Source organism: Macrobrachium nipponense, chromosome 10 (genome assembly GCF_015104395.2).
Source record: "Macrobrachium nipponense isolate FS-2020 chromosome 10, ASM1510439v2, whole genome shotgun sequence".
NCBI lineage: Eukaryota > Metazoa > Arthropoda > Malacostraca > Decapoda > Palaemonidae > Macrobrachium > Macrobrachium nipponense.
This window is the reverse complement of record NC_087204.1, coordinates 91615138-91642184: the sequence shown is the minus strand read 5'-3', so window position 1 is coordinate 91642184 and position 27047 is coordinate 91615138. Positions and strand designations below refer to the sequence as shown.

At 35.1% G+C, this 27047-nt stretch overlaps 1 protein-coding gene and 1 long non-coding RNA gene across 2 annotated transcripts in view; one reads left to right on the top strand and one right to left on the bottom strand.

The window, feature by feature from the left end:
- Positions 1 to 3832, top strand: part of LOC135223752 (eukaryotic translation initiation factor 2-alpha kinase 3-like) — an 85712-nt gene extending 81880 nt beyond the window's left edge. The window contains exons 16-17 of the mRNA XM_064262508.1: positions 1504 to 1668; positions 2262 to 3832. Of these exons, the coding sequence (XP_064118578.1) occupies positions 1504 to 1668; positions 2262 to 2471 (375 nt within the window). The 3' untranslated portion in view covers positions 2472 to 3832. The remainder of the gene's footprint in view (positions 1 to 1503; positions 1669 to 2261) is intronic.
- The window catches only part of LOC135223753 (uncharacterized), a 108263-nt gene continuing 83574 nt past the window's right edge, over positions 2359 to 27047 (bottom strand). The window contains exons 2-3 of the long non-coding RNA XR_010316579.1: positions 23109 to 23252; positions 2359 to 2490 (exon numbers count right to left, since the gene is read on the bottom strand). This is a non-coding gene — a long non-coding RNA (uncharacterized LOC135223753). The remainder of the gene's footprint in view (positions 2491 to 23108; positions 23253 to 27047) is intronic.

The following is a 27047-nucleotide window of genomic DNA, read 5'->3' as shown; positions in this document are numbered from 1 at the left end:
ATTCCCATTTGGCAACACTGGCCAGCCCACGTTTTATGTTGTTATTGAAGTCGTGTTCGCCGCGTTCTTTAAATTGTACCCATATAAACAAGTTAATTATGGGGCATCCAAAAGCCCGGATTCTTTTACTCTTATGGGAAAGAAGCCTAAATGTCAGATGAAGGTTATTATACATGTAATATATTAACATGTGTTGTGAAGAAAAGAGGGCCACATGAGCATGCATATGTAGGCTTCTAGCTGTAATCCATAGGCTAGTAGGCTACATATGTACAGTAGCACGGATACTACATATATTTTTAAGGCTAATGTTGTAAAATAACTGTGAAACTATCTTGAATTTAGTTTCAGGTGATAGTTGAAGGCATATTTGGTGTTTGAACTAAACTAGGCAGTTATAAACATTGGAATAGTGGTCTTGGGTGGGTTAACTATTAAAGTAGGCAGTTTTTAGCAATTTTTGAGGGGTGGGGGGCACCAGGATAACACGGGTATTTACTTATCACAGGGGGTTCTGGGCCCTATCCCCCGCGACTATCGAGGCCCTACTTTAAAATTTAAAAAAAAAAAGATACTGAATCTTTGTTCTCAGTAAATTTACATAAATATTTTTCAACAACAAATATGCAAAGAATTTGTTACTGCTTTTATTTCTTATCTGTTTTGATATTGTGCGAGCAGTAATTATAATTTTACAACAAAATAAATTTATTTATTAGAAATATGTTGGTAAAATTTATGAGTGTATTGTCAATGAGGCCCCACCAGGGGTTGTAAATAGTCATTTTTAATTTCTCATGGAAGGTAGGGAAAATTTGTTTTTTTTCTTTCACCATGTACATTTGCATATCCCGCTTTCCATTGATGTGTTTTTTCATAAGTTGGCCGACCTCAAGTTTACCTGGCCTGAGGAGCTACATATTTACTCATCCAGTAAGGGTGAAGACATGATGTCCAAGTTCCCATTGGGTGAATCTGTAGAAAGTGGCCTCTCTATAGGTGTGTGGCACCTGCATTACAGGGAGGGGGAGTTTAGTATTTTTTGAACAGTTACTTAATGCCATGTCTTAGACCTCTTTGGACTTTGACTTGGAAGATTCAACACCAGCTTATGTCTGTGTAATGCGATTTATTCTTTAGCATTAATTTTTGATAAATTTTATTGTAATGTTCTTGTAAAATTTTGTATTTGTGAAAATTTTTGTCGGTTTTGTTTTTCATACCATAGCTCCTGTATTAAATATCATTATAATTATGATGAAGGGAGGCTGAAGGGCCACTGCAAGTAAAGTAACCTTCAGTATGATTTACATCTGGAAAGTTACAGCATTGTCTTTTCAGTGGTCTTGTTGAATGAAACATCTGTTGGTGGTATTGCTCCATAGTAGATTTAAAGTCGTTTGCTTTTTAATGGTAAAAGAAAATCGTTATGATTTGGTGTCATGTAAATTTTAAAGTTTATATAGCTAATTATTTCTAAATACACATTATTTGATTTTTTAGGTGAACAACCTAGTATATGACTACAAAGTGGACATCTACTCTTTGGGACTCATTTTCTTTGAGATGTTAGTACCATTTTCAACTGGGATGGAACGACTGTCTGTTATGTCTAATCTAAGGGAAGGCAAGTTCCCAGATGGGTTTTGTGACAAATACCCTGATGAGGTATGTTTATTTTTTTCTTACAATTTCCCAAATCTTATAGTCAGCTTTAAAAAATTCTTTTATTAGGTTTAAGTTGTATTTAAATTGATGAAGCAGCTTCTATAGTAGGAGTGCTATACACTTTTGTAGAAACTGCCATATATTCTTAGTTTGCCGTCTTTTGAAACTGACTTTAGCACTATGTGTTCACATACTTTTTATAGTGTTGATTTGTGGAGGTAATGAAAATTCAAATATTAATTAGTGGAGGTAATGAAAATTCAAAGTTTTTCATTAATTTATTGTTTAGTCTAATCGGCTAACAAGTAAATACCTCAGACTAGTGTTTGCATTTAATGAATTCATTGTGGTATGCATGATGGGAGATTTATCTCTTATGGATATTAACTTGGATAAAACAGTTACATTGCATGTAATGTAGGTTTTTGCTTCAGTAAGTCAAATTTAACATTTTCTGTTAAAACTTGAGTGTACATGTACGTACTAGTTAGAGATGAAAGGTGTTAGCCATACAAGAAAAAACAAATTGGATTAACTTGCATAGGATATATTGAGTTTTGTTTAATTGTATTTTTTTTTTTTTTCATAATTAGACTGAGCTGTTGAAACTCATGTTATCTACAAATCCTGCCAATCGGCCCACAACTAGGGGTATTCGAGCCAGGAATCCCTTGCGTCCTCTTCAGGGCTCGGCTGTAGACGACATTCTCCCAGAAGATCACTTCCGTCTTAATCGTCAGCGTTCGCATACTCGCTCTCACTCAGGGTCCTCCTTCTCGTTCACATCATCATCATCAGCGTGATCATGAGATATGGTTCATTCTGTTTTATAACAATAGCAGTTTTACATAATGTATAATTACAAGTGTGTACTTTATAAAAGTAATTAATGATTTATGGATCGGGAAATTCCAGAAACGAGAAGTCCTATCAGTCATTATTTACTATATTAGTATCAAAGTTTAATGCTGACTATAACAGCCATTTTAAAAATGGGTGATCTAAAAGCAAATCTCTAAAATCACCATTTTAACTAAAACCCATTCTGATTTAGATTTAATTTTGTTAAACTTTCGTTGTTCCTTGTTTCAAACATTTCAGTTTCCAGTTACAGTATGAAATTAGATGAAGATGCCACTTTCTAATAGTTTGAAAACTTAAGACTGAGATTCTGAAAGGCGTATCAGTACATTGAGAGTAACTTTAATTTAACCAACTTTAATGAAAGGCTTATCAGGACATATTGAGAGTAACTTTAATTTAACCAAAGATAACTTTCTTAGGGTCAGAATGGGAGGAAATGGTATACTTGGACTTTCTTAGGGTCAGAATGAGAGGAATGGTATACTTGTGGTACCACATTAAGTACATTCAGGATACAGTTCATAGTCAGAGTTGGCAAATTGACAGTGGAATTCCGGTGAGGGTAAGGTGTACAGTAAGAGCAAATTCTTGAGGTAATGTAGTAGGAACAGTCTCACTGTGTTGAAGTGGGGTTGAACAAAGGGACGAATTGTAGTGAAGGTTGAATAGTGTAGCAGATTGGATAGTCATCCAGTATTTCTTAAGGAAAATGTGTAATAATGGATCCAATGGGATCAATTTTTGTGCTTCTTGTAGAGGTGATTTATTGTGTGATTTAACACGTTTATTGTGTGATTGAATAGATGGAGAGATTTTGTTCAAAAGTATTTGCATGTAAGATTGTGAAATACAACTTTTCATAGCATACTTTTGATATTTGTGGGTAACATTCTTAAAGTGTGTCCCTCAAGTAAAAGTGTGACATTTGTACCTTTTCTTAATACCTTCCCTGTAAGATCTACAGATTCTTTTCAGGTTTAATTTTTAGTACCTATCCATATTCATTTGAATTAATGGCTATAAGTCATTGAGCAGTGTGAGAGAGTGAGTAATGGTTAGGTTTAAGCTAATCATTCTGCTTTTTCTGTCTGATTATGTATTATTTTTAAGCTTTTCCAATGTACTTTCTTTCAGAGGATAAACTTTGTATGTACATTAAATTTCCATTTATGGCTCAAGTATTATAAAATATGCATGACTTTTGTTGGTGCATTCTTATTTCTTAGGACTTCAGTGCTCCATCTACACAATATTCTGAATACAATTCTCTCTTTAGATTGTTGGGCAGGAATTGGATTGTTTAAAACAAGGGCAAAATTGGTTTATATCTAATCTTATATATATATCTATAGATAGATATAGATATAGATATAGATATAGATATAGATATAGATATAGATATAGATATAGATATAGATATAGATATATATATAGATTAGATATAGGATAATGAGATATAGATATAGATAATATTATATATATATATATCTATATATATATATATATATATATATATTATACACACCCAAACCTTGAAATAATTGTTCACAGTACTGTAATATACAAATTTTTTATACATTAAAGTAAAAGTTATGAACTTCCATAAAAAGGATTTCTTGAGGCTTTGATGTTTGTAGTGTAGAAACAGAAGAGGACAAGCAGATAGTTGCTCACAATTTTCTCATAAGTTGTGATATGTGGTGAACTGTCATCTTTGACAATAATGTCTGACCTGGTGATGAGAGTGCTATGTATTTTTAATTTTCATTTTGTTTGATATGTGAGCCCTAAGTATATTAGCATTCAAACAAAAATCACATGGCTTGGGTAGGGTGGCACAGTCCCATTTGCTTTAGTGCCTCTGGGGAGTTGATCCAGCAGCCCTTTATTTTGTTTTTGGGAAGGATCCCTCATTGTTCTCCCTTTCAGCAGGCTTGACTGTTTGCAACACTGTTCTTCCCTCACAGAATATGCTGTAACTGATATCGACAGTCTTCCTCGGTGGTGTCTTCAGGTTGACTTCTTTGCAGACAAGTGTCATTTTGTATCCACAATAGTTTGTCTTATTCCTAGTGTCCCTTCCAAACCACTGTTCCCTTGTTGTTGGGATTTGTGGCAATACAGATATTGCTCAGTTTTTCTATGTAAGAATTTTTCCTATAGGTGTCTTTTGATGTTTGAGGTGATTATGTCATGGCCATGACTGATGGGTTTTCCTTGTGAAAAAACTGTTTTCTCCTTTGTTTCCTCAGTGTGTTGCTATACCAGCTTCTATTCTGTAGGGTCTCTATTGTTTGCCAAGACCAGTTTGCTGTTGCAACCTATTCCTGTGGTTCTTGTTGCCTGTGGCCTGAGACTCTTTGGTGTATGCACATTATTCTGTCACTGGCCAGAGCTTTTCGGGTTTGAAATGAAACTTATTGTCAGATCTGAGAAATTGGCAGCATTAGTTCAGCTTGGGCTTCTGCGTAGTTCGCCAAACTTCTGCATCTGTTAATTGTGCTATGAGGTTGGCTGCTCCTAGGTTATTAGTTCTGGTTTTTTCTGCTGGGGCACCACTACCTTTTCTTTGGTGATCTTGGTTGCCCAGCTAATCTCATTTCAAGGTCAGAATCTGAGCTTTTCATTACTCTATGACCTTGCTGCAACTACTGGCGTCTCAGAGTTTTCTTTTAGTAATCCAATGCAACAGATGCTTGCTACTGTCTTGCTTTTGATCTTATATGCTTTTAGCTTCTTGGATTCCCTGTCCAAGAAAATTATGGTTTCTGCCTTGTCTGCATTGCCTTCTGCTTCCTGCAGCTGTCCTTCATTCTGCCTCCTGTTTGACATCATTGTGGCTTGACATCTCCCGGAAAGCATTCTTTTTTGGTTGTACATAGGGATTGCCCCCCTCCCCCTTCAGCCCTCTCCTGGTTGCTGTCTCTCTTGAAGTTTTGAAAGAATAGGGGTCTATCAGTCCAAAAAAATACCTTGTGTTACCGAGATCCTTACTCGGTCAATGCCTTGTCTTTTCTTGACGCAGGCTCTGTTTAGTCAAATCTGTTTGCATTCCCTATTTAATGATCCTCATAAAGAGGACTGTGTGTGTGTGTGTGTGTAATGATCTCTGTGCTTTCCTCTGCCAGTTTCTTCTGCTATATTTCTGCAGGTAAATTGGCTTTGTCTCTTGTAGCCCAGAAAAACTGCTTTCCTCTCTCTCCTGGCTTGCCTTCCTCTTCTGTTCATTCTTAAAAAAATGATGTTTTGCCTCATCATGATGAACATAGATTTTCTGGTTGCATCATCATGATAAAACTGTTAATTTTCTGTATAGCCATCCTTTCATGCAGTTGAATTATCTGTGGGGGGGAGGTCTTGGGCTCCTAATTAGTACTGGCATAGAGACCTCTTCATGGTAGCACTTGTCTTCTTAATATGGTTTTTTTTGCCCTGTTTGACATCATTGTGGCCTGATATATCTGAAAGCATTCCTCTTTGGTTGTAGATTGAAAGAATAGGGGTCTATCATTGTAAAAAAAAAAAACTAAGAGTTCCAGAGACCCTCACTTGGTTACTGCCTTGATTTTCTTGATGTAGGTTCTCCTGTCTAGTCAAATCCCTGCTTGCATTCCCTGTGCATATGTGGTGTAGTGATCTCTGTGCCTTCCTCTTTGCCAGTTGCACTGAGTTTCCTTTGTATTTAGGTTTATGTTTCTTCTCAGGCCATACACAAACCCCTTCATCATCCTTGCCCTTCGACCAAACCTTAGCAGGCATTTACCGCACTTTGACTCCCTTTTGAGGATGATCTTATGCTGCTTCAGACTGTTCCCTCCAGCTTAACTTCATATGGCTTCCAGTTGAGACATTGTCTTGGTTCCTCCAACCATTAGGGTTCTCTTTATTTTCTTTTTCCTTTTCTACATTGATAGTTGAGTGCTTGAGTTTACTGTGAGTTGTCTCATGTTCTTCAGGTCTCCCCATATTTCAGCTGCTTCAGTTGAAATAAGGGTTCACAAGGTCAGGGCCTGCAGCGAGTTTGTTAGTACTTTGGCTTCTTTGAGCCATTGGCAGTCCATTTGGTCTTCTAGTGACTGCCTTATAAGTTAGGTGTGGTCAGCCTCACTACCTCCGTTTCCCTCGCACAGAGTACAGAGGGGTCAGGGCAGGAGTCGCTATGTGCTGGTAGTAGACACATTTAGATGACTGATTAAGCAAATGGTCAATCACTGCCTCTTTAAACATTCTTGAGAAACAAGGGCAGGACTTCCGAAAGGTATTTATAATCAGTGTTATTCCCTGAATGATAGAAGATATTGAAGGACCAAATAAGACTGATGCACTGGAGCAGAAGACCACTCTTATGCAGCATCTGTTGCTAATGACAAGTGAGCAGGTACTGAAAGATGTTAATTAAGGGGGCCGGCCGGCTAATGCCATTTTTTAAGGACAGGACTTTGATATTCATACCACTTAATAAGGTGACTTGGGACATCTCCAAACCGCATATGATTTTCGCCTCTGACCTTCGGTTTTGTGACGCCAGGGCGATTTATCCCGAAAATAACCATTTTTCAAATTCTATCTCCTCCCTTGATATTTAATATGAAGACCTGGGATTACTACCATATATAGACCTGATGTAGACCTCCAATCGAATGGAGTTTTTTTTTTCTAAAAGTCATTTTTTTGCTAGATATGAATTTTTCAATATGGTCAAAAAATAAACCCTATAAATCAGGAGAAAAAAATTTATAAAAAAAAGACGAAACAAAAATTGGAAAAAAGGGCTCTATTTGATTGTTCTATAATGTCTTTCTGAGTTATATACCAAATTCCAATGTTATAGCTTTAACCTCTTCATTACGGAAAGTTTGTTTGGAGGTAGGTGGGTACCACCATTCAAGTCTACTACACCGCACCGGGTGCATAAAGGTGGTACGCATAGTACCACCAAAACTCCTCTTTTCAGATAGGGACTTCCAATCATTCTGTAACTTTGGTTTGAAGAGTTTGGAGCAAAATAAACAGTATGACACGATGCCAGACGTATGATGAACCCAAAAAAATATTATTACTGCTTATAGTAGTGTGTAGGTGACAGATGAACTGCGTCTCAACAAAAAATCACAAAACCAGACAAGCGTAAACATGTAATAACTTCTACCCAAGTAAAACTAAAAACCATTTGTTTTATCATTCATTTACTGTATTTATTTATTTATTCACTTATTACATTTTACAAATAAAAGATATGAACACCAGATAAATGAAGGTAAAAATAAAGCCTTATAGTAACTTTATATATAAAAAACCAAACCAGAGAAAAAGCGAAAAAGCGATTTTTTCTGAGGACAAGAAACTTGAAAAATTAGTTTAGATACCCCTGATGCCCCTAAAGTTGTTTTCTGTGATGAAACTAATCTTAGAAAACTTAGAAAATGACATCGACCAATTTTTGAAAGATATACTATAAAATTTGCGATTTCCATATTGGCGGGGCTTTCGCTTTAGTTTTTGCTTATTATTATTATTATTATTGATTATTATTATTATTATTATTATTATTATTATTATTATTATTATGTGCTTCTTTACTGTTCTATTTTGATAATACTTTATGTGCATGTTCCAGGTGCGATATACCAACATTCTGTAAGATCGAATTTCTATTCAAGACTGTAGTTTTCTCACCGACCACCAGTGTCCCTTGTACAAGGGACACTGAGTTTCATATTTTTTTTCATAAAATCATTTATTTTCCCGGTAGGATGATAAAACTAACAGAGAATACGCGTTATTATAGTGGTAATAATACCTGATAATTTCATTAGCCTGTCTTGATTAGTGTATTTTTGGCAAATATTTTTACGATTGGCAACCCCTCCAAACTGGAGTCACTACCGAGAGATTCAGTTCGGCAGCAAACGCAATGTTTACATTCTGCTCACCCACCCGGTAAAGAAGGGGTTAAAACTAAGTGAGAAGATAGATTTTGAAGGTCAATAAGTATAGTTTTGAGATACGGGCGTTCAAAGTTTTCATTCGTATTTCTATAAAGACAGTGTTAATAAATAATGATTATTATGAAGTATATTTTTTTGTGTATTAATAAACAAACTATTTTATTTATCATAATTTAATCATAAATGATGATCCCTTTGCTCATATATCGCAGCCTGGGGCACTGCTTGAGGCAAGATGGGGCACTCCTTCCTACGCAATTCTCTCTCTCCCCTTCACTAACTCGGCTTATTACAGCAAATTTTCTTCTTCTGTATGTTAGCGAGATGTTTTCCTTATATTTTCCTCTTTGGCATGAAGAAATTCTTGCCCGAAACAAAGATAAACAAACGTAAATGCAAGAAAATGTTAGAGGTGAAACTCGAAGGTGTACTTCCTTTTTCTTTTTTTTTTTTTTTTTTTTTTTTTTTTTTTTTTTTACAAAGACAATTTAATAAATCATGATTATTATGAACATTTCATATTCCATTTTGGGTATTAAAAAACCAAAAAACCTTTGTTATTTATCATAAATGAAGATCTCTTTGCTCAAAGATCGTAGCCTTGTTGGGGACAGTGTGACGTGTACTGTCAGCAAGAAGGGGGCGTTACTAAGCACCCTTACTACGCAACCTACCCTCTCTCTTCACTAACTACGAGTATATTATGATATTCTGTAATAATACTAGAGCGATTTTTACTTTCGTCTGTATGTTAGCGAGAGGTTTTCCTTGTCTTTTCCTCATTGGCATGATGAAATTCTTGCCGAACATACATAAACATACGTAAAGGCAGCGAATGTCAAGAGGTGAAATGGAACGTGTAAACTACTTGATGTCTGTGATCGCACTAATTCATGACTGACTTGGTAGCTGAGCCTGAAGTCCTCCTTCTCGTCTCGGGAATGTGTTACAGATGCCATTTCTCCCATTGCTTGACAATAAATATAAAAATTTACGATAATAGAAGAAATAATTGCATTTTCTTGTACGGATCAGTGTTTTAGGCTTATTGAGTTATGTTAACTAATTTCCCTGTAACTACGAAAGTAATTTTTCATGACTTTGCATTTTTTTGCCCTATACCACCATATAAAGGGGTTCCGGCCGGCCCCCTTAAAGAAGGTAGCTGGCATGGAAATGAATGTCCCATCCCTTCCACAGTACAGTTCTTGTCCTCTGCCAATTATTTATGCCTATCGTCACTAAAGGAGACAGTTCATATGATATCTCCATGTGTTGCTGGGGCTTGAACCTGAAACAGAAATGGTGGTAGGTGACCATAGGAACAAGAACGGGCAAATAGTTGATTGGAATCTGTCTTCCTGGAGGCCAAGGACAGGTATCTGGAAGTAGCACTGCTGATCACGAGCAGATAAAGTGAACCAGAATGCCATTTTTATGAAAAGGTCCAAGATGCAAGCTTTTTGAATTGGAGTGAGACATGAGGGACCTGTTAAAAGGGGTGTTGGAGATAGGAATGTAATGGCAGTTGGCAGATATGCCACCAGAGAAAAGCTGCAGCTACTATAGAACTAATGAAAGTACGGCAGGAGGCAATGCTAATGGAAGATGGAGGATCAGCATGAAAATAACTAGTGGCAGGAGATGGAAAGCAGGAGAGCATTGGGCACCTACACAATAAGAACAGACAAATGAACTGATGTTATAAGTAATGAAGGTTGTGGATGAATTTGGGAAACCTTAGTGGTGAAAAGAAAGCACCAACTGGAGACAAAACTTACATCTAGTAGCAACCTGGCAAAGGCTGCAAGAGAAACAGTTACTCTTCTGCCGTACAAGGGATAAAAAAAAATCTGTCCCTAATGAAATAATTCTCTTTCAAATGAAGAATGGGCACCAAAGGAGCAGCTGTAGCCAATATACAGCTGTAACTGAGAATTGCAAAGTAGCAAGACACAAGAGAAGTATTACTTGTTCAAAATCTTCACTCCCACAATTGCCTGATGAGGGGGGACTGCAGCAGAATAGTGAACTAAGGAAAATACTTATCACTGGAGAAAAAGTAACCTCACAGCAGCACCCCAACACATTCCATTAGAAGAAAATTCCATGGGATTGGAAACAATCCTGGTAACTATTTCTGGAAATAAAAATAGCTCCTGGCAGTGGCTCTTACTACGTTGAGCCCATTTTGATTAATAGAAACATTGGTCCATAGCTGCAAAAAAATTAGAAAAACACAAAGGGAAAAATATGATAAAATGTGTAGAAAAATCTGCAGCCACTTTTAAAATTAAAAATCGTAAATGTTAAATATTAATTGGTGTATTATTTACATTCTGCATCTGAAACGTAAGTTTCTGTGAAAAGAATACAGTACTTAATATTCAACAACATTATTAAAATATTCAACAACAGTATTAAAACAAATTTATTATGTTTATGTAGAGGAAAAATCACGCAGAGACAGGATCTTTGAGTTGTGCAACTGTAATGAGTGGTAAAAAAAAACTGTTAGAGCTAAGGAGTAAAAAACATGATGATTGAGATTCATGAGATTTGCATAGAAATAAGGAAACAGTGCAACAATTATTGATTAATCAATTTATAAATAAATGTTTTGGAAAAAACCAGAAATTCAAGTGCTCTTTAATTCTTCTGTCAAAGACTGACTCTTGGTTATACAGTATTAGTGAATGTGGAATACGTATTTAGGACATTAAAGTGGTTAGTTTAGTACCTTTCATTTAATGTTGCTGAATTACTAAAATAGTAGCCATTATATAGCAGTATTTGGTTGAAAATGGAAGGATGTATACCTCAGGAAACAATTTCTGTTTTTTGTAACCAAGTCTTTTTCAATTTTTTTTATAATTCTCTATTACATGTGTTGAGTCTGGATATTTTGATAAGTTTCTACTGTGTAGAACCCTTATTACATTGCTAGACACTTGTTCAGTTGATTTATTCCTTTTCAATTTTCACATTTTTTAGAATGCACCATTTTTTTTGGATATTTATTTTAAGAATTGACCTCTTGAGGTGTGTGTTATATTGGACTTCAATGGATTTCTTTCCAAAGATTGTATATCACTTATTTCCTAGTGTTATTTTACATGACCATTGTACTGCTCAGTATTAGAGCATTTCCAAAAGTGGAAAATAAGGATCCTTAATATAATTTCCTTCATGTGTGCCATTACAGTCACAATGTTGGTGGTTGTAAAGAATCATGTTCATTGCAGTTTATGATTGAGCCATCAAGTAGAGTGAATGTTAAATGGATTTCATGTTGGTGATAACCATGTGACAGTAGTTACACATTTTGTGATTGAACTATGATGTTCATAGTAATGATTTAAACAAAATTAAACTTAGTACAATAAGATATTTTGTTTATGAACAATGTATTCGAAGTATTGAAATAGAAGACTATTCTTGCATTTCAAGAACAGAACAGTAATTGTTACTGAATGCTGATCGAGCAATGTTGTAAATTGAATAATTTAAAGTGTGATGTTTTCATTTTGTCAAAGCTATCTTGATGGGTTTTGATTTACTTTTTGAAGGAGGTTGAGGGTACCACCATACTCAAAAAGCAGTAAATTGTCCAACTTTGCATTTACAGCATTGGCCACAAGAGAGAATTCCTCAGTTTTGACTCATGTGGAATGAAAGTAATTGTAAAGATTTACCTAAATCATCCAAAATTTACTTTGTAAGTCAGAGATCACAGAATTGTGGGACCAAAGTAACTGTTAAGAAGTGACAGTGATGTGAGTAGAGAGCAAAAAGTCATTGTGTTTCAGGAGAGAATTTTGTGTGTTTTTGTAAGCCATGACTCTGAACTTGAACTTGTAATAAAGCAGTCAAAATAAAATTACTAACTTTTAATAAAGCAGTCAAAATAAAATAATGACCCATCTTTAGTTAATTATGAATATACATAATTAGTATATACATATACCTATGATCTTTTAACCATATTTTTAATGTTACAGAATTTTAATTGGGATTAGGGTTGTGCAGTACTTGAACAATTCATTATAATAGGTTAATATATGAATTAAAATATTTTTGTATAGTATATGTGGAATTTAAACTTCTAGCCTCATTTGCAGGTAACCAATGCCATGTACTCTGATTGATTAGAAAGATTGTATTTTTTATATTTATGTAATTGATTGTTAATAGGCTGTATGTATTGGAAATTTTGAGTGAGAAGTGAGAAAGAATTCCATGATTTTTTAAAGTAATTTTATTTTTAGTTGCCATAATAATGTTGATAAGTTTAAGTGATGAATTGATAATACCCACGACTGACAGTGAGATTATGCTATAAGAATGATAATGTAGATCTTTATTTGATAAATAAAGATGGAAATTTTGTTTTCTTTAAATGCACATCTGTATTATTATTATTATTGTACATTCATCTTTACAAGTAGAGTAATACAAATCATTGAGGAATTGTGGGAAAAATTAAAGTTCCACATAATTTTTGCAGTGAGGATAAACAAAATGATACCTTACCTATTCAATTATAGTCTTGCAGATGCTTAATATAGTAGAAAAATAATTAATTTTAAACTTGCTTCCTCATGCTAGTCTACTCTAAACAACCTAACCAAGTAATTTATGTAGCTTAAATTTGGAAATGTTCACTGGGTCAGCAAAACCCATAGAGCCAAGACCGGTATACATACTTAGAAGCTCTGTTACACAAAATGTTGAATTAACTCTATCCTTATTATTAGTTCATATGGTAAAGTTATATCAAGTACTTCCTAGTCTTAGCATAGTGTGAAGTGAAATTCAAACAAAGAATCAAGTATGAGCATATTTTGAGTTAATTTAACAGAACTTGGGTAGTGAAAGCTAAATTATTTAAACTATTATCCTGTTGAGCAATCTATGGATGAGCATACTTGTGGTGCTGATACACAAACAACCAGTGCTGTAGAGTAAGGTTACTTCTTAAATTACAACGTACTTTATGTACAGCATAATAAAATGTGTGTGTACACTACAGTGTACCGTAGCACCACAGTCCAGTAAACAAAAATTTTGTTGAAATTATCCTTGTTCAGTAGTTTTAAAAGAACCTGAATAAAGTTTAAGTCATAACCGATGTGCTGGTACTGTTAAGAATATGCAGTGCTCATGCATGAATAGATAACGAGTTCTAACAATGAAAATACATATACAATATGTTAACCTTACATATTGTAGTTACAAAGTATGTACAGTGTTGAAGGGCCATTAATTCAATCTTGTGTAGTAGTATTATGTATTATATATACTTCAGTGTACCTAATTCAAAAATTACAGAATCCACCTAAAGATTCCCAACACATTCATCCTTAGTTTTTAAGGAAATTAGTCTTCATTCTTCTGAAAGAAAGACATCGTGCAAGCAAAACCTATTTGCAGGTCCTTTAAATAATGATGCACATAGAAAATGTCTCCTAGCAACACAACAGAGCTACCTAAAACATCCAAAGCACATTTTTCAGTATAACCAGAAAGAAAATTTTTGATGAATTTCTGGCTATGCCAACAAACCTCCCCTTCCTCATTATCATCTGAGCCAACAGCTCTCGATAATGACAAATAGCCTCATTGTATTAAGGGAAGATGACCAACTTTGATTTGATTGGCCAAGGTGTGTACTATTTTTTTTTTTTTTTTTTTTTTTTTTTTTTTTTAGTTTTTAAGTATTCAAAGTTTTTTTTTTATTTTTTTTATTAGGGATTGTATCCTGTTCGGTATTCATGTGAAATAAGGGTACTTAGGTTATTTGTATTTGAGGCCGAGACAAGTTATCCTAAGTGATGGGCTTCGTGGATTAAAATCATTTGGTATGGACTTCTAATTCCCTCAAAAGAAATCCAGTTTGGTATACGATCAAATCCCTTAAAAAAATCACAAAAGTAAATCCAGTCAATTAGTTTAATTCAGGATAAGGCTGTGACTATGGATACCATATGGTACTATAATCATAATTTCCCTCCCGTAACGTAGTTTTCAAGAGTAAGAACTGAACTGTACAACTGCAAATGTAAATTTCAAGAATATTAAGAATGCTATAGTAAATAATACGTACTGTAATTATAGTAATTATGATACTGAGCAGCAAATAAAAGTACAAATTCGGTATTGGATCTCTCTCGTACATAAACATACACAGGGCTGTCATAACAGCATTGCATGCCAGGGGCAAAGTGTACTCGCCCACTTACGAGAAGAAAAAGTAAAGATCGATAAATCAAACCTATAGTCTATTGGTACTTTCAATGCAAATTGATATAAAATCAATATTTAATATACGAAAAAATGTACTGTAAGCCAAGAACAAACAGACTCTCAACCATTAGAATATATATGATGGCAAGGTCCCCTAGAATAGTGGGGTCTGTTGGTAGCTGCCCAGTGTGTCCTTGCCTAGACAAACGACAATAATATTGACATTAATGAGTACAGTAAACCAAAGGAGAAAATCCTCTACACAGGTGATCGACTGATTTAGTACTTGTGACCTGAAAGAGGCACTTGATACCATCAAGTGTATGGTAGTGAGGTTACAGTGCATAAATCCAAATATATATAGAAAGTAAAGGTCCTAAAAGCAACGAAGTGCAAAAAATAAAACTGCCATGATGGTAAAATCAAGACCCCCAAAAAAGTGGAGGGGAAGAATGACTAAGTAAAACTTGAGAATTTCAAATTCCTCTACATGAACTAATAAAAAAATACGACACTACATTTGCAACATCTGTCAATGAGACTATTATATGATTAAAATGATTAGAAATGGGTGATTATGTAAAGTTCGTAAAAAGCGTTTATTTTAGATTAAATCCTCCTTGTGCTGGCACAGTTCTTGCTTTAAGACAGTCCAAAATATCGCAAATAAGAAAGATGTTACATCTTATCCATGGACGATGAAATACACACGATATGGACCAGGTATCTCAAGTTTCGAGAATTTGTAAGAAAACTTCGAAATAGTTTGCAAGAAAATGGGACAAGTTAAAAGTAGTATTTTCTTTGAGGGGAGAACATTAGACTACTGCAGTAAACTCTTGTCAACAAAAAAATTATATATTATATCTATGTCTATGTCTATGTCTAGATATATATATATATATATATATATATATATATATATATATATATATATATATATGATTTACTTTATTACTATTTTACGCTCTCTTCAAGAACCCAGTCTCAAAAGGAAATTGATGCTAGGTGATGTAAGTAAATTCAAAAGACGGTAGACTATGCACATCTTCGTATAACTCGCATCGGGATACTGGTCACGACTCGCAAATTCTTCTGCATCGGTGAAGTAAGTTGTTGTTGGTCTCGAAGTTTTTAATGCAGTTTCACCGACATTGCAACTCGTCCGCTAGATTTTCTTATTTGTTTAAAGATTGTTTCCGAAGACGAAGAAGAAAAAAAAAAGTCGTTAAGTTCACCCTTTCTAGTTATTTCGAAATCGTCATCATTCAAAGGAAATTTAAAATAATCTGGTGCAAGAAAGCTGTTGTTAAAAATGCAAAAAGCTTAGTTTTCTTTTTCTTGTCTGTTGTCTAAGAAAAGTTGTTTATAAATATTAATGAAACAGAACTCTTGCATTCCAACCACTCCAAACTCAATCTCCTAAAAAATCTTAAAAAATGACACAAGGAGACACTATAACGATCATGGAGCCAACCCTGCAGCCAATGTCGCTTTCCAAATCTAGTGGAAATCAGTAGGTCTTATAATGCTTTACTACAGTGATTCCGAAGATAATACTTGGTAAGAGGGGGGAGGGAGTAAGAAAGGGAGGAGGGCGGAAGAAGTAAGGAAGGGGAAGAAAATACAGGGTAATTGAAAAAATAAGGTGAAAACGCCCACAAAAATGTTCTCTATTTCCGGAATATATTTTAACAGTTTTTACCGAATTTGGTATTTTTTGGCCATTTACTGCTACGTTTTGGTTATTTCAGATCGAAAAAAAAAAAAAAAACTGACGAATTTTAACCACTTTGCCATTTCAGTTTGAGAGCAAAGAGAAGTTTTTGCCAAATTTTTACATTTTCGCAGAATTTTTGGCCAATTTCAGCTTGAAGGCGTACAAGATCATTTTGCCAGTTTTTGCAGACTTTTGGGGACTTTTTTTTTTTTTTTTTTTTTATTTATAATGGGCAAAATGGCTAATTTCCAGTCAAATTACAAAAATACTTGGCAGGGAGCTTCTGTAACAATGATAAAAACTCCAAGCTATATAAATGATAGAAATAATGCCCTTGAAACTCAAAAATGAGACATGGAGCCTAATACGATTAAGATAGTCTACAACCAGTGTATTTTTCCAAATCTAGTGGAAATCAGTTTGACTTAAATTTTTTTACCCCGGCAATTCCGAAGAAACTACTTAGCGAGAGGAATGAGGGGGAGGGGAGGAGGATGGGGAAGAAGGGGAAAATAAAAGGTAATTAAAAAAGTAAAAAAAAAAATGTAAAAAAAAAAACCGTTCTCTATTTTCGAAACGAATGTTATCTGTTTTTCCCGAACTTTGGCCCATTCCCGATACGATTTATCAATTTCAGGCCGAAATTGATCAAATCCTGAAATTCCGACCATTTTGGCTAAAAACCATCACAATAAGTTCTTTTTGCCATTTCTGGTAAATTTTGGGCATTTTTTTTTTTTTTACCAATTCTAGCTCTTTCTTCTATATTTTGGAAACTTTTTACCGAATTTTGTCAAAATATTTAGATGTTGACCATTTTGTAAAATTTCAGCTTGAATGAAACAAGCTAATGTTGGCCGGTGTTCAGATTTTTGGCAATTTCTGACCGAATATGGGCAAAATAGATAATATCCAATCATATTACAAAAAAATACTGCATGAAGCTTCTGTAACAATGTAAAAGCTCCCAGCTATATAAATTGATAGGTATGAAACCTATGAAAATAAAAAATGACATTTGATACGAATAAAAAGTAAGTCTCAGGGATGGATACAGAGTAAGAATCCTGACCTTGGGAAAATCACTTTGACTCAATGGTTTACTCCGGCGATTCCCGAAAGAATACTTGGTTTGAGAGGAAGTAGTAAGGCAGGGGAGGGGTGGGAGGGGCAGGGGGATCAAATACAGGGACATTAAGAAAACAAAAACTGGAAAAAATTCTCAAATTTCGAAATGAATTCTAACAGTTTACCGAATTTTGGGCATTTTTGACCATTTCCCATACGTTATGGCCATTTCAGCCCGAAATTTCTCAAAATTCAAAGATTTTGATTTTGCCAATTTCAGGTTGAAAACAGAACGAAAAGCTAATTTTGGCAGTTTTGCCAAGGTTTGAAAGTTTTTACTGAATTTTGGCCAGTTTTGGCCATTCCGGAATATTTTGGAACTTTCTTGCCGAAATTTGTCAACAACTCTTAATTTTGACCATTTAGCTAATTCCAGCTTGAAAGCAGCAGAAAAATTTAATTTGGCCTTTTTTTTTTTTGCTGAATTTTGTGCATTTTTGACCAAAAAATAAGCAAAATGGACCATTTCGTCATATTTCCTAAAAATACCTGGCAGGCAGCTTTATTAACAACGATAAAAGCTCTCTGCTATACAAACGATGGCAATGAAAACTTAGAATTTAAACTGTTGAATGACAAGTGCCCTAGTGCTTGGCTTGGCAGTCTAAATCTATAAATCAAGTAATCTCTGTCATCATATAAAAGCTCTAAGAACGACAATAAGGCTACAGCAATTCAATATTTTTAGACAAAAGTTACAGAATGAATTTTGTTACATACCGTTCAAAAACAACAATGGAAACGCAAATGAATGGTTCCTGGGAAGATCTGCAAGGACAATATATGTAAAGTGAAAACTACAAGAGTAATCTTCACAATTCACATCCATTTTTTCCTGATGAAGGTGCTGCATTCTTCAAATCTTAAGACTTTAGCATCGGTTCGATAACACTTCAGAATGAAGTGTTATCAATGTGTATCAAAAATGATACACATTCAATGTGTTTTTAGCTCCTATATTCTCACCATATTGAACAAGGTAACAAAGACGAACTATTACAACATAAAATGAGAAAACTAGAACTATATTAATTTAGTATTTTCATATGCATACTACATTGATTTGTTTTTTGTGAACAAAAAGCCTGTTATTACCTACTAATTTAAATAAAATAAATAGCAAAGGCGATATTAAAGGGATACCAAGACGATTCAGTTTCAAGTTTAAGTTCACCAATGACTGGCTATGGTCAAGAATAGTAGTCCTGTTTACTGAATAAAAAAATGTACTTGTCATTGCTCTCAAAGCACAAAGTCACGCAATAATGTGGCGATACGCCATATGTATTGTAGCGAGAATTCAAATCCTCCACCACTATGGATGTGTATGTATGTATGTATGTATGTATGTATGTATGTATGTATGGACTGCGTAAAAAAAATCGTTCCTTTGCGCCAAAAATCGTCCGCAGGTAGACCTGCACTAAGTCAACCCTAAATGAGACACTTTGTTTTACCCTAATATCCGCTTATACCCTAAAAGAGGAAGCGGGCGAGGAGAGATTAACGGTTATTCTTGGTTGTCACGAATGTGAATGTAAACAAACAAATAAATAATAGCGATTGTTTGGAACGGTAAAGAAAACTAAGAATTTCATTTTTTTAAAGAATTACTGGTATTGATTCTTTGTGGAAAACTCACGAACGATGTCGAATTTAAAGCAGAACAATATCTGCACGGGTTCACAGATAACATTACTGCTAACTTATCTGGAAAACTATTATATTATATATATATATATATATATATATATATATATATATATATATATACATATACATAGATACACACACAAACACACACACACACACACACACACACACACACACACATATATATATATATATAGATATATATATACTATATATATATATATATATATTATACATATATGGCAAAAGCCACGAAGGTTAGTGAAACAATGGAGTAACCGCCACAAAGCCTTTTGACTTCTTGTCTTTAATTAAGCCTTTATTTATATATTCACCACTTTCCAAATTTCCATGATCCAGGTTATATAATATTATTATATATTATAATATTATATATATAATATAATTATATAAAAATAATAATATATAAATATTATAGTATATATATATATATAATATATATATATATATCTATATATATATATATATATATATATATATATAATATATATATAGTATATTTATATAATACAGTATATCTCTATCTATATATAGATATATATATATATATATATATATGATATATATATACACTTTTCACTCTATTTTGCTACAACTTTCCCTCCTCTGTGGAGGTCTTAAAACTAATGCTATGCAATACCTCAAAGGAATCATACATTGGACGTGGAGTCCTTCCTCACTGAAGGGCACAATGATGGGAGCTCTTTATATCCTCAGGAAGGTGTAATATGACAGCCCTATCTCTTCTATCAGTATCTCAAGAGAGACCCTGAAGATCCTCCTTTGCATTTACATGAAGGAAGTCTGATTCCGATACCCATCAGACACGATGAGCTAAGAAATCAATGGCAGCCGCTTTAATTCCTTTTGCGGAAATTTCTTTGACTGGATTAAGGATTAAGTTCTCAGGGGGGAAGACGCCTCCGACATATAAAGGTGATATATTGAAGACACTTACGTGGAAATATCTTGAATATGAAGCTTTTCTGTGACTCACAGAGGCCTACAAGCCCAATTATGGCCTACGATTTACCACAAAGAGAAGCACCAAAGGCTAGATTTCCTTTCTTGGATATCCTTTTAATCTAGGACAGTAACATGGACCAACATGTGTGTGTGTGTGAAGGCCGTGAACTTGGGGAGACTGCTTCATCAGAGCCTCCCATCTCAGTCCAGTTCAGCAGCTAGCACTTTATGTACATCTGCCATGCCCTCGTCCACTGTAGCACTCGGCAAAGCTACCTACCACCTTGTAGCTAAAGGCTACTTCAATACCGTGGTCAAGAGGGTAACAAGTCTCTAAAAATAACGTGACAACCAAGATGACACCCGAGCCTTCTGTTATAAAATTATATGTCCATGGTACATTAAAACGGTAAAAAAAACATAATGAAGAGTTCATCCCCCAACAAGTCTGACCCAGTGGAACCACAAATGAGATAAAAACAGTGTCATATCACTAATAAAAGCAGATAAGAGAGTTCATCCTTGAAAGATACCCATCCCAACCAGATGAATTTCTAAGGACCAATCAGGTTTACAGGCACCCATGCCAAAGTGAGGATGGTAAGCCACACAAGCCATGTATATCTGGATAGCAGGGTATATCAATTGCCAACTCTTGGCCATAAAAAACAACCGAAGGTCAATATCCATCACTGTTGGTAGGCCTCGATGCCTGGTGTGAATGGGAATGGAGAAAGCCTCATGAAAATATGTGTTTTGAGAGAGGTTTATTGGTTGGAATGGTACATGGTTTCTAAAAAATATTTATCAACTTAGTGAAGGAGGAAAATGGAAAGGAAAAGACCTTATTAGGTTGTTGTCGGTGGAGTGGATGAAGGAACACATTGATTGATGCAATGGGGAAACTTGGAACAGCTACGAGGTTTATCTGATAATAGTTTGGTTGAAATAAATATTGAAATGAAGTAAAGTATCTTTTGTAGACGAAGAGATCATTACGTTAAAAATGCTGTTAAGGCAGCGAGTTTAATAAGAGGGTGAGAATGGCATAGAGATCATAGATTGAAAGTGGGCTAAAATATCAATGAGGTGAAAAGAACACAAAAATTCGTGGATGTGGTTGTAGCTAGCCGAAGGGCTGGTAGGCACTGATATTGAGGAAGTTAATTGGATGATGTAATGAGAATTTGGAAAAGGCAAAATAGGAGTCTGATGTGTAACTACATGACAACAGAGATTATTAATGGGTTAACAAGAGTATGGTTAAGGTAATAGACAAGAAGCGAGTGGAAAAAGAAAGGGAGCATGAAAATTTAGGGATTTGTCCGAGTAATTGCTGTGTGGGAAAAAAAGTTCCTCTGGAAGGTAATACACATACGTATATGGTCAGTGAGAAATAAGAGTCAAAACCACGAGATAAAAGTGAAGAAGTATTTCTGAAAAGAATGTACCTCTTTGGTGACAGAGTGGGTACTTTCGATAGGTTTTAGATGGAGGTGGCAAAAACAATTGCAGATAATATGAAAATGTTACGAGTTAGAATAAACTGGAAAATGCTTGTCTGAGAGGATTATCCGAAGATATGTTAAGGGTGACAGAGAGACTGAAGAATAGAATAAGATGCTTTTGCACAGTAGTAACGGTGGACCACAGTAAACAAAGTTTGAATACCAATGAATCTGGGAAGTTTATTGGAATAACATTTCTTAGTATTCTGTGGTAGTTGTAAGGCAGGATTCTGATTAAGACGGTGGTAAGGCAGGAAATAAGACTGAAAATGTGAAAAAAAGTGTCGGGGTGTAAGTAGCAAATGTTTGGTGTGAAACAATTGTGGTAGAAATGTACGTAAAATGAATAAGATATACGTAAATACCTCAGCCTAGAGGAAACTTAAGATAGAATTGATAGTTATAGTAAGTGAAGGGGGCTGAGGCTGTTCGGTGCATGTGCTAATTTGAAGAGAAATGTCAAAGCATTATGATGAAAGGAATGTTCTGTTTATGTGAGAATAAGTAAGACTAGAGTGGCTGGTCTGATGTGAAAGTGGCTTTCTGACGTTTCCACAAATGAAGTAATGAGAGAAGTTAGAGAAATTTCCATCTAAGACTTGAGTGTAGAATTATTAAATGTTTCCTGATGATACCAAATTAGTGATAGAAGATAATCTGCAAAGATATAGATTATTTGAAAATGTGTATGGGTTGAAAGTTGAGAGCAACGACATTAAAAAGAATTCAGGGTGAAGAAGAAATTCATGTAGGAATGGACGGTGGAAATATTATATATAATAAGAGTACGTAGACCGTAATTACATTTTTAAGAAACTATACAAGTGTTAGTAGTAATCAGTAACAAACAATTAATTGCTCTTGTTCTCCTCGCAGTTCACTCAAGTCTTTGCTTCAACTGATAGATATACAAACATTCCTGAAATAATGAGTCACTATCATATCAATAAATAAAATCTCTCTCTCTCTCTCGTAATGTGGCCTCCGGCTTAAGTCCCCACCTAATCTCTCTCTCATTGCCTCTCTCTCTCTCTCTCGTCAAGTTTTTATCACTAGATTTCTCTTTTTGCTTTGTATCCTCTGCATTAGCTTGCCCTGCTGCCGTAGGATTTAAACCCAGGCTATTCATTCCGACACTGAAATTACTTGCCCTGCTTACTCCAAATATACAGTATCTCACGGTGTTTTATTCTTCCAAAACATTTCCACTTTCCGTGGTCATCTGTTCCGATACTCTGGCGTCCTTATTTGTTTTAATACCTATTTATTCCTTGGGTTTATAAAACGGAGAACAAAGGGACATGCAACTGAACATTCATATGTAGCCCGTATCTGACAGAAATATGCGATTATATAATAAAATAAGAAAATGGAAAAAAGACATACCTTTCTCTTGAAAGATAACAGATCACGGGCATCAAGGAAAACTGAAGCAGGGTCGAATTCCAGAATGTCACTGTGATCGTCGCTTATTTCCTTGAGGGTTTGGTGGTGCGTTACGAGGTTGATCGGAAGGAAGGGAGCTGCTCTCTGCAATACAAATGATAAATCAACAACAGCAACAACAACAATAACAATAATAATATTTTACACATAAAAGGATAAAATAAATTGTCAAACCACATTGATATCACATAGAATTGACTTGCTCAGTAGATGAAGTAGAAACCGTTTCAAGCAGGGAATATGAATAAAATACAGAATTTAGGCAAAGGCCAAGCACCAGACCCTATGTAGCCATTCAATGCTGCAACGGAAATTGACAGCAAAATGGGGCTGAACTACAATGGGAGGAAAACATCGCAGTTGCGCTATGAAATAAATGGTAGGAAAGGGCGGGAAGTATGATGGAAGAAAGGATATGGACGAAGGTAGTACAGTAAACGGAATGAAAGGGGTTGTAGCTAGGCGCAGAAGGGAAGCAGCAAACAACATTAAATAATGCCTACAGTGCACCACTGGAGGTGCGCTGACGGCACTACCTCCTTACGGGATAAACCCAGTAGAGATCTGAATGTAGAGAACACATGCGCGTACGTACACGCAATCTGTTACGTCATCCATGCTATCATGTGTCTAGTTTTTTTTGTTTTTATTTTTTGTTTTGTTTGCGGAATTGTTAATTAGTACAGTACAAAATACCCCAGAAGTCCTAGTTTCAAGTTATTATGGCATTTTCTTGACGCTGTAAGTATAGTTGGAGATATGTTAAATAGGGTAATAGTGAAAATACTTTTAATTTTCCTAGAACCTAGAAAGGTTTCGTTATTGCATCCTGTGTTCAAATATTTAAGCTTAAGCCTGGTTAAGTTAGGAGTGTAGAAAACGGATTTGGTGGGTGTAAACAAGACAGTAAAATAGGACCCTGTGTATCCATGTGCCAAAGAAAAATATACCATATACGTGACTTTCTCAAGTTTAGCAAACAATTTATAGTATTGTTCGAATAAATGTTACCATATTTTTTGGGGATACGCTACAGGATTTATTAAAAAAGAAAAAATAGTATAATGCGATATCAGTTTCACAGATTGTTCACTTCAATTATAAACATTTGGTTCAACAACGATTTCGGCAAAGACATTTCTTTTTGAAAAATAAAAAAGAAGAGATATACGAGCCTCAATAGGTTGTCTGTAATCAACCAATCAAACATTAATATAACCCTTAAAGAAAAAGGTTGCACTGAATTGTTTACAAAACAGGAAAAAATCGTGTAAATTAATGAAAAAAGGAAAAATTTAGGATAAATCTAACATACAAACCGATAAATCCTTCTATATCTTCATATTTATCTCAATTTCAGTTTTAAAAAAGTCCAAACAAATTTGAATGTAGAAAAGGGCTATGCAACATACCACGAAAAGCTGGCTGACTATTGCCTCGTCATGCTGGTTATGTATGAAAAATAGAGTTAGCTAAATATCAGAATCCTCGCTGTATTATCATTCGATGCCCTCAGAATTTTTCATTTTTAAGTTCTGCATACTCAAGTAAAAATTATGCCTCGAAACAAAACGTTTACACGGTTCTTATGCTGTACACCTTAATATGGATGTAACTTCACAAAAATGGTTAAATAACCAGCGTTCTTTCGGTCCATTCCACTGCAAGGACTTCTCTTTTGTCTGGGATCTGCGTTTCAGGAATTCCAGATCTCTTCATTTTTCTTTGAACGTCTGACTCTGAAGCCTCTCGTAAAGCTAATTTATTGTTCTGGTCACCCCCCTTCCCCGCCCCCTCTCTCTCCCTCACTTGCAATTGCTCTCTCATGAGCGCGTCCTCTCTCTCTCTCTCTCTTTCAAGCGGTGAGTTGAAGCTTTTCGCTCAAGGAGAGATGACGAAGTGTTCTCAGCGCCATAGGCCAAGGGGAAATGACACAGAGGCTTACGGCTACTGCTGTGGCGAATGTGTTTTCTTGTCCACAAACTTTCCGAAACCAACTTCCTCCGTTTCGCCTTTTATATTTTCAAAGTTTTCCAGTTGCTAGGGATTATTTTTGTTTTGAGCTATGCTTTGAAGCTCTTAATACTTTCTGTAAGGCTTCCAAGGTCACGAGAAAACTTGTTTTAATGGATTAATTTTGAGGAGACAGTTTATAAATAAAACTGGAAGTTTTAACTACTTTAACAGATTTGTTGAGTTCGTCTGATAATTATGAAATAAAAAAGTTCGCCTTATTCTGTTGACTATACTTTGTTTCGATTGAATTTTGCTCCTTATATTCGTTTATATTAATTTCAAAATCACCGAACAAATTACACCCGTTTATAAAAATTTAATGAAGCAGTGCTTTAATTTTTTAGAGGTAAACTTATGTCACTCCGTAAAAAGCAATGAAAAAAACAGGAATACCAGTTTGTAAATTTAGTGATTTTACTACGAATAAGAATAATTCGTTCGATTAGGTTGCAAATTCACTGGAAACGGAAACTAAGTAAAAAAAAGTAGACGCTCATCTGAATTTGTAACCTTTACATTCTGCATAACGCGAACGTTATTGAATATTATAGGAACAGCTTTATTTTTGCTGTGGTAAAACCAATAACAGGACTTCTGGGGTAACTAATGTAGGTCAGTAGATACCCTTGAAGAAAGGAACGTGGGAGTGTTTTCGCAGTGAATGTGGGAAAAAAATTAAGTAAAAAGAGAATCAGTTTCAATCTAATGTGGGGGATACTGAAGTGATTGGCGTATTTCGGTAAATGTTCAAGCCCAAGAGAGAGAGAGAGAGAGAGAGAGAGAGAGAGAGAGAGAGAGAGAGAAGAAAGGAACTTGGGAGAGAGAGAGAGAGAGAGAGAGAGGTAGAAAATAAATGATCACAATCAGTAATTCCAAGGCCCGAATGCAAAAGAGGAGGAGAGAGGAGAGAGAGAAGAGATGAGAGAGAGAGAGAGAGAGAGAGAGAGAGAGAGAGAGAGACTGTGTGGGAGATTATTGTGTGTGTGTATATGAGAGAGAGAGAGAGAGAGAGAGAGAGAGAGGTTAGAAATAAATGGTCACAAATCAGTAAGTCAAAGGCTCCTAAATGCAAAACGAGAGAGAGAGAGAGAGAGAGAGAGAGAGAGAGAGAGAGAGACTAGAAATAAATGATCACAAATTAGTTATTCAAAGGCTCCTAAATGCAGAAGTAGAGAGAGAGAGAGAAGAGAGAGAGAGAGAGAGAGAGAGAGAGAGAGAGAGAGAGAGAGAGAATTATTCTTGGGTTCTTGCACATTACACTGTATCGCTTTCACTTGCTGTTTACCATTTTGATATTTGAGTTATTTGCATTCGTACCGTTATGTGGCAACATTCTTTAAGCTCGTAGAAGCGACACACTTATTATGTAGTGATGTATGAATAACATTGATCGAAGGTAAGAAAATAGCACAATATGTTTTTAGTTTCAATGTTACACTTTACTGACAAGTGTCTCACTAGATCACGATTGCTGCAAACAATGTCTGAACTTGTGAACGAACGTTCTATTTGCCACAGTCCTATAATATTGCTGCAATATTGGCAGGAGAGGTAGCCGGCTTTCAAGGGAAATGTGTTTATTGAGCTGTAGATGATATACTGTCCACTGTCCGTGAAGTTTACTGACTTCGCCTGACAGGTTGTGTTGTGGCAAAATTTGGCTCTGCCTCCGTCACAATGCTTACTATATTACACGACCTGAGCAGTTCAAGGGTTAGGAGACTAGTTCGTGTTAACTGTATACGTCCAGTAGGTTTGTTGGTTAATACATAATGCTGCACCCTAACTCAAATTCTGCATATCGTAATGTTAAGCCTAATCGACTGTAATATGTTTAAAGTAACAACTGGACCAACTTAATGT